This window comes from Schistocerca gregaria, chromosome 6 (assembly GCF_023897955.1).
Source record: "Schistocerca gregaria isolate iqSchGreg1 chromosome 6, iqSchGreg1.2, whole genome shotgun sequence".
NCBI classification, from domain to species: domain Eukaryota; kingdom Metazoa; phylum Arthropoda; class Insecta; order Orthoptera; family Acrididae; genus Schistocerca; species Schistocerca gregaria.
In genome coordinates, this window is record NC_064925.1 from 430,479,179 (window position 1) to 430,488,222 (window position 9,044).

The following is a 9,044-nucleotide window of genomic DNA, read 5'->3' on the forward strand; positions in this document are numbered from 1 at the left end:
TAGATAACACGCCATTGATGTTAATGGCGGGGACACCTGTTTAGGTTTGGTACCCAAAAAGACATCAGATCTTTGCCCAAACTCGGGAATGTGAATTATGACAACCAACGAACATGTACCTCTGCCAACACCCCTGTTTCTGTCGTTTTATAAGCGGGCAAATGCAGGCAAGGAGCCACTTAAAGGGTATCAGGTGCTCTAGGAAAGGGTGCTGCTTAGGTTGCTGTAGAGCTCTTCGATGCTCTGTAATTGCCCGAGTGACTTCCAGCGCCCACCAAGGGACTGTCTTTCGCTGGGAGCACCCTAGAGAACGAGGGATCACATTTTCCGCCACAGAAATTATTGTTGTAGTGATCTGCTCAATCACCACGTGGGGGAGATTGAACGTTGACAGCAGAGGTGAAGGCTACCCAGTCTACCTGGTTTAAAGTCCACCTGGGTAGGCGTCCATGGGCATGACAACCAGGGGTGGAGGCGGGGGAGTGACAGGAAGATGGGGAAGTGGTCAATGCCACACAGGTCGTCATGTGCTCTCCAGTGGATGGAAAAAAGCCAGGACTGCAAACCGAGAGATAAATGGCTGAATAAGTGTCATATGCCACACTAAAATGTGTGGGGGCACCTGTATTTAAGAGGCAGAGGTTGAGGTTGAGTTGCGACAGTTAATTTCGACCTCCCTACCTCTGCCAGTAAGTAAGGCGCCACCCCACAAGGGGTTATGCGAGTTAAAATCTCGCAAAAGTAAGAAAGGTTTAGGGAGTTGATCAATCAGTGCAGCCAATACATTCACGGGGACTGCACCATCTGGAGGACGATATACATTGCAGACAGTTATTTCATGTGTCGTCCTTATCCTGACAGCCACAGCTTCAAGAGGGAATGAAGGGGCACACGTTTTCTACATACTCAGTTCATGACAGGTGCAAACTCCACCTGACACACTATTATAGGCACTATTGTTCCTGTAATACCCATTATAGCCACGGAGGGCAGGGGTCCGCATTGCTGGGAACCAGGTTTCCTCCTGGAGGGCAATGCAGAAGGCAGGTGTAGAGCTGAACAGTTGTTGCAGCTCAGCCAGGTGGTGGAAAAAACTGCAGCAATTCCACTGGAGGAATAAATGATCGTGAGACTGGGAAAGCATGAAACACTCAATGAGGCGACTATGCCTCAGGATCACCTGCTGCCACCAGATCAACTGTGAAATCAACATCCATTATGTCTGAGGGCCCAGCGAGATCTAGATCCTCAGCAAACATCAGAATCTCCACTTCATCCTCAGACACAGAGCTTGTAGATAGTGGTGGTTTGGGTGCCACCGAAGTGCCTTGGTTCTTGGGGGTCTGTTTTTATGTTTCTCTCACTGCTTCTTAGTTTTGTCCAGCTGGGAGGGCTTCACTGATTTAGTCTCAGGGACTGAGGAAGACCATGAAGACCTACGACCAGCTACCTGTGATTGCTTCAGCCATCGGCATGTTTCAGCTTTGCCACTGGTAGGAACCTGGCAAGTGAGTGACCCCAAGGGATCCCTTGCTGGCAAGAAGAGCCGAAGACGACTGACACTTCTCCAGCTGAGATGTGGCGACTGATGTCCATGATGGTTGGACCAGGAAGGGGGGTGGGGGGTTGCTCCTGAAGAAGTTTGTGCAGGAGTAACCGGGAGGGAAGTGCCCTCCACCACCAAAGGGGCAGGTGGAGAGATGTGGCAGAGCTGAAGACAGTAGAACCATTGTCTTAGTGGTGGTGTAGGTTGACATCATATGCACAGGATCTACATCTACATGATTACTCTGCAATTCACATTTAAGTGCTTAGCAGAGGGGTCATTGAACCACAATCATACTATCTATCTACCATTCCACTCCCGAACAGCGAGCGGGAAAAACGAACACCTAAACCTTTCTGTTCGAGCTCTGATTTCTCTTTTTTTTTATGATCATTCCACCTATGTAGGTTGGGCTCAACAAAATATTTTCGCACTCGGAAGAGGAAGTTGGTGACAAATTTCGTAAATAGATCTCGCTGCAACGAAAAACATCTTTGGTTTAATGATTTCCTTCCCAACTCGCTTATCATATCTGCCACACTCTCTCCCCTATTACGTGATAATACAAAACGAGCTGCCCTTTTTTTGCACCCTTTCGATATCCTCCGTCAACCCCATCTGGTAAGGATCCCACACCCCACAGCAATATTCTAACAGAGGACGAACAAGTGTAGTGTAAGCTGTCTCTTTAGTGGACCTGTTGCATCTTCTAAGTGTCCTGCCAATGAAACACAACCTTTGGCTTGCCTTCCCCACAATATTATCTATGTGGTCTTTCCAACTGAAGTTGTTGGAAATTTTAACACCCAGGTACTTAGTTGAATTGACAGCCTTGAGAATTTTACTATTTGTCGAGTAATCTAATTCCAACAGATTTCTTTTGGGACTCATGTGGATCACCTCACACTTCTTGTTATTTAGCGTCAACTGCCACCTGCCACTCCATACAGCAATCTTTTCTAAAGTGCTTTGCAACTGATATTGGTCTTCGGGTGACCTTACTAGACGGTAAATTACAGCATCATCTGCGAACAACCTAAGAACTGCTCAGATTGTCACCCAGGTCATATATACATCAGGAACAGCGGAGGTACCAGGACACTTCCCTGGGGAACACGTGATAACACTTCAGTTTTACTCGATGATTTGCCGTCTATTACTACGAACTGCGATATTCCTGACAGGAAAACACGAATCCAGTCGCACAACTGAGATGATACCCCACAGGCCCGCAGCTCAGGGATGTACCCTCTCATATTTTCTCAGTGTAGGTCAGTCAGTCCAGGCTCTTGTATTCCATTATTTTTCTTTCTTTCTGGAGAATCCTGCACTATGGCGAGCAAAACAAATGCTGCTCTCTGCAGTTGACATAGATAGGAGTCTGGGCACAGGGAGTATCGGGATGTGAAGGACATCCACAATCTTGACAGGTGCCACTGGAAAAATAGGGGAAGACATGGCCGAACTTCTAGCACTTAAAGCAATGCCTCTGAGGGATATATGGCTTTACCTCACAGCGGTAGAATATTGCCTTGAGCTTCTCCGGTAATGTGTCACTCTCTAAAGCCAAGATGAAGGCACGGGTGGCAACCTGATTAGGCCTCTGATGCCGGTGGACATGCTGGATGAAATGGACAATTTGCCGCTCTGAACTGGCGTGCAACTCATCGTCAGACTGCAAAAGAAGGTCATTGTGAAATTAATACCATGGACCATATTTAAGGTCTTATGGAACATGATGGAAACGAACATCCCCAGCTTGTAACAGGCAAGTAGTGCCTATGACTGGGCAGAGGATGCTGTTTTGATCAAGACCAACACTGACCGCACTTTGGACAAGCCCTCCACCTGCCCAAACTTGTCCTCTGAATGCTCCACAAAAAACTGAAGTTTCACTGACAAGAAAGATTCCCCATCAATTCTCCTACATACGAGGTACCGAGGTGAATAAGGTTCGCTGCCATCCTTAGCGTGGCGTTCCTCCCATGGTGTGGCCAGCGGGGTGGAGCAATTTGAGGTCTTATTTCTTAGCAGTGAAGTTAAGACCTTGATGGCTTAGAGGCTGCTGGTGTTTGACAACCAGTAAGAGATGACATCATGCTTCATGGCGTGTCATCCACCCTGATGCCACCTACTCCGACAAGGCGCCCTCCCCACGGGCGCCACCCACCTGCAGCAAAGGCTACCAGGCAGGATGGCCATTGCTGGGAGTCCCGATGCCGCAGTGGGCGGGAGGGGGGGCAGCATCTACTCCTTGGCACACGTGGAAATTTAATATCACAGGCATCAGCAGAGCAATCCCTATGTGGTCAGGGAGCTACAACCAACAAGTTACACGGCAGCCCCACCACAACGGACTGGCTACCGTGCCGGATATCAGATGCAAATGTTCCACTGCCACACACTAGCCATTATCTGTAATCGTCTAACACCAGTAACACTATTATAGCATGGTATTACAGATTCTGAACACAATTATAATGAACACAGCAGAGTGTTATTGGCTGCAGATAACTCAATAGTTACTGCTGCATCAATTCATAACATGTAAAATAGGATACAGGAGGAATATTCGATATGGATCATCGGCTTTTGCCAGTGACATCGGAAATGTAAGCTGCTACAAACTCTTTAAACAACATGGCAACTATAGCACAGGGGGAATGGTTTTTTCAAATGGTCTGAGCTACAGAACAGGCTATCATCACAACCAAATTTATTTTTTACTTTCACATTTGTTGGCTTTGCCAGCTCACAACCAAACTGTTACCTTTTAATCTAACCTGGACCTTACGCTAAGCTGAAGATCAGTCTGTTCTCACAACATATTTTGGTTTTACATTTGAAGGCTTCAAGAACAGAACTGTGAATTTAAGTACCAAATGGTGACATCACAGCTGCCATTAACATTACATCAATGGTCAACTGCTGCAACATCTGCTTTGCAACAAAGAGCAAGTTAAATGCTACTCTCCCTTGTTAGATGATGCACCTGTCAATCAGTTACGCTTTCCATACCTACATTTGTTATCTGCAAGCCACTATATAGTGAGCAGTGGAGGGCAGTACTGTGTAACATGTCAATTTTTTGAAAGCCATCTATTCTGTGGCTAAATCGGGCTTGCTTATGATTCTTCCCCTTCAGTCAGACACTGTACTTATTTTACAGTCTCTGCCAGTATTTGTAACAGGACACTCTGAATACACCAATGTGGAAGTTCTCTACTTCTTATTTTATCAACTGGTCAATGTTATTTTTAAATAATTTCTAGAGCTGAAATCTTGCACAAGGCATGTTTCACTATAAATTTTCATCATAAAAATATCAATATGCAAATGTGTTCACATGATCTGAATAATTTATTATATGATGGAAAGTAATGTATCACTTTGTGGTATTAAGCCTATATGACTAACCAATTGTAATTTCAGCATATTCAAAGCAGCCTTCAATAGCACTTTTCTTTGGCCTTTTAATTTGTCATTTACAGACGTAGCCCTAATACTTTAAGCAGTAAAATACGCAGAGATTGGAAACACTATGTTAACTGTGTCTGGAATATAAACGCTTTGATGGAAGTTAATAAACCAATCCTCTTCTACTTTTGCAAATAGGAAATTCCGTTACAGCGTTTCAATATAATCCATTCTTTTCAACTCAAGTTAATTTTTCGACCTTATTAATACACACACACACACACACACACACACACACACACACACACACACACAATTTGACATTCAAAAAAATGTTCAAATTATTGCGAAACTTACAACAACTTGCTCCGGCGTCCAAGTGTCTAAATTAACAGATTTCACTTTTGAAATGTGGACACCTAGGTTTCTATGTATACCGGCGCATCTTATACACAGAAATATACCTAAATTCCATGACGCCCATCTCGGTCCTAAAATTGTTTGGAAAGAAATTTCAAATACATTGATTTCAACTATTAAATAAGTGATAAATAACAACATTAGTATGTTAATTTTAATGTTTTGTTACATCTTTAGAAACATCTAGCTATGCACTCACTCAAATAACATACAGAAATACCTTTAGCATCACAATCAACACAATACTTATTGTCTTCATCTCTCAACATCTGTGCCAATAGAGCTTGACACCTATCTTGAATTTGTTTTTGGCGGTCTTTTTCTGCTTTAGAGGTCATATTTACTATAGCTTTGCGCTGTCACAATTCTAAATCACGAAATTTACTTTCAAAACCACTTATTTGACGGGTCGCCCCCTTAACTGGAATATGGCGACAACCCACGTTTGCTGTCAGATGGGAAAAGTCAGCGTTAGAAATTTCACTACTAGTCAGTCACAGATGCAACTGATCCATGCTTACAATCTTATGTAAAAAGCTGGTTTCGAGATACCACCCTTCTATCTTATTTATTATGTTTACCGTTTTAAGCAATAAAATCAACCCTAATAATTCTATATGTGTCCCTAGAACTTTTTACCCGTGAAGATTATTTTTCGCATGAAGTTAATCGAAAAATATTATGATACCGTTTCTCTGGAAAATCTGTACGTGAATACGAACTAACAATGTACAAACTATTGCGACCTTACCAATCAATTTGAAAATTTAGCTTTAAAATAAACTCATGACTGATTTAGTTTATTAATGATATTAAATTATTTAAGTTAATGTGGCGTATTTTTCTCATTTGTAATTTCTTGCCATTTGTCTTTTCGTATAGTACCCTGCTTTGAATACGAGATAGGCCCCGATAAAAAAAAAAAATGTGCGAAACCTTCCAACGACATCATTTAACGGATGTGCAACAAAACAAGTAGTTCCTACGCATGCCGAGAGGTAGCAGTGTTTAAGTAAGTGTCATGTTGTTTCGGATTGTTTTGGCGAATTGGAAGGTGGTTTAACAATCAGTCATTGCTGTCAGCAGTACGGGGCCTGGTATTGTAATGACTAGAATTGTTTTTTTGCAATTGTTACGCATTTTGTAAATTATTGCATTTATTTTTCGTGTAGAAGCATATGCTTTAAACTCAAGTATTGTTGGATTGACTATCTTATAATTGTCTATTTACGTTCAACATATTTGAAGGAAGGAATTTTTGGAATAAACTGATGTTTATGTTGTCCTGTTTCGTGTTAAGTGTATTAGACTATTAGAGTTTCTTTTCGTAACACTTAATAAGAATATTTCTAACAGAAATTTTCAGGTTAATTTTTATCGTCCAGAGTTCGAGTAAGTAAAGCCGAAAAATGTCGGACCAACAACAGTTTTTCCTTAAATGGAATGATTTCCAGTCGAATATGGTGTCATCATTTAAGCATCTTCGAGATGAGAAGAGCTTTACAGATGTTACTCTTGCGTGTGAAGGACAGACTTGTAAAGCCCATAAAATGGTTTTATCTGCGTGTAGTCCATACTTCAAATCCTTATTAGAGGTAAATGTTGTTATGTAATTTTTAAAAATTCTTTACGTAGGTCCATAGTGTGTTCTATAGATTACTTTTGTCTGCATTGATCATTAGACTTTGTGTGTGTGTGTGTGTGTGTGTGAAAGTATTTGTGTTTTTATTATAATGCATGCTATCTTCTACATGTTAATTTTGAAGTTAGGTGCCAGATGACTGAAAGCTTGTATTGTACTGTTACATATTAGTTATTTCTTCCCTTCATAGAACAGGCATAACAAGTATTTTATGAGCTAGTTACTATGCACTTTGCATAATATTAACAGATGTGGGAGTTACTTGGCACTTGCTATACACACGAATGTTCAAAATATCTCTTTAAGAAAGGAGAAAAAATACTAACAAATTTGCCATTAATGCTAACAATGTGGAAGTAAGTGTGGAGATAGGCCTATGCAGTTAAACTTGACTTCTGTCAAACTTACAGATGCCTATTTTATATTTTTGGGTAGGAACCTCGTTTCTCGAAATACGGGAGCTAATGATGATAAAAAGAGTTTTGCTGAAACTTTTCATTTAAATGTTGCTGACACTTGCAGACTAGATCATAGCAATTGTGCCACTCAGACTGTAAGATTAATTATTAGTACTATTTAATTATCTTTGTCACTAGATGCCTATGGAAGACTGTGTGTCTAGTTTCAAGCTTCTAATAGGTTTTAGCCTTCAAAATCTACTTAAGTTACTGGCTGTCATTATTTCTTCTGAAAGAACTCCCGTTACACCCACATTTGTCATTCATGTTTAGGCATTATATTATGCAACTGATTTCACCACTTCTCCTCCTCATATCTTACTGTCTAGTTTCGCTAAGCTTCGTTCACAAATTTGATGACTGTGTAATATGTGGCGATTATCTATTTTCCATTTTTACGTTTCATCAATGTCCGTTTGCTGTTAAGATCATCAAAAATTAATGTCAGAATTGATGTGCCGATTTAGGGTATTCAAACCATTTGACTATTCATTTAAATAAGGTAGGTTCATTACAGTTGGGATTGTTAGGAGTTGTTATAAAGGTAATTTGGATATTTCATTGCTCTGCATGTCTTACAGTTGTGAAAAGATGGGAGATAATTTCGATGTGGAATTATTGTACATAGATTTGCTAAAAAATCTAGGATCTGGATTAGTGCTTTCCAGGCAGAATGTCTGTTTATAGATTATGGCTGGCATAAAATTCATTAAAAGATACACATTTTGAAAGAGTATAGTATTAAAAGTCTGGAAGAAATTGAAAATAGTCTAGCATGCCCTGCTAATAGAAACAGGCCTTCAAGTCAAATATTGCAGTTGCTTCTAGTTCTGCCTTTGTATGCTACTGGATATTCTCAAAAGGCAATAACAGACCTAAATGGGGATTGTAAATAAACTATCTCTCAATATCTAGGAGGTTTCAGAAGCAACTACTTCACTGAGAAATTCCAGCAAGGTGGTGAAGCTCATTCACGTATTAAAGACTCCTACATTATTAGTGACTTGCCTGGAGCAATAGGAGCTATTGACTGTGCTTATATAATGACTGTCTCATAGTGGTTATAATGCAGAAGTGTTTTGCAGTAGGTTTTCATGTCTGTTAATGTGTAGACAGTTTATAATGCTGCCCTGTTAGTTAGGAATGTAGTAGCTCATTGGACAGGGTCAGTTCATGACATCTTTACTGAAACAGGAAGAATTCTAAGTTATTTGTTAGAGGGTAATGGATACAGACATACCACTGTTCTAACATTGTTTTTAAATCCAGGAAATCGAGGAGGAGAAAATTTAAATAGAGGGCACATTAATACTAGAAGCACTGTTGAATGATAGTATGTAGTTTGGAAAGGGGATTCCTGGCCTTATCATTGAGATAAAATATGAGTAACAGCACTGCTAGTTGTTATAGTGGTTACTTCTGTGTTCTACAACTTTGCTGTACAAACAAAGGAAGGCGAGAATTCAGAATTTGATGAACTCCATCACTACCATTGAGAAGAAATGGTGTATTAATAGAAATTGTTTACTGTTTAAGGAAACACATCTACATGGTGTTGCAG

The 9,044-nt window shown here is 40.7% G+C and overlaps 1 protein-coding gene across 2 annotated transcripts in view; it reads right to left on the reverse strand.

Annotated features, from left to right (window-relative positions):
- LOC126279043 (stromal membrane-associated protein 1) overlaps window positions 1-6,101 on the reverse strand; it is a 131,199-nt gene extending 125,098 nt beyond the window's left edge. The window contains exons 1-2 of one of the 2 annotated variants that reach the window (XM_049979448.1): window positions 5,604-6,101; window positions 5,321-5,454 (exon numbers count right to left, since the gene is read on the reverse strand). In XM_049979448.1, coding sequence (XP_049835405.1) covers window positions 5,321-5,454; window positions 5,604-5,721 — 252 coding nt within the window. In that variant the 5' untranslated portion in view covers window positions 5,722-6,101. The remainder of the gene's footprint in view (window positions 1-5,320; window positions 5,455-5,603) is intronic. The other variant, XM_049979447.1, reaches the window with a different exon arrangement.
- Between the last annotated feature and the right edge of the window lie 2,943 nt (window positions 6,102-9,044).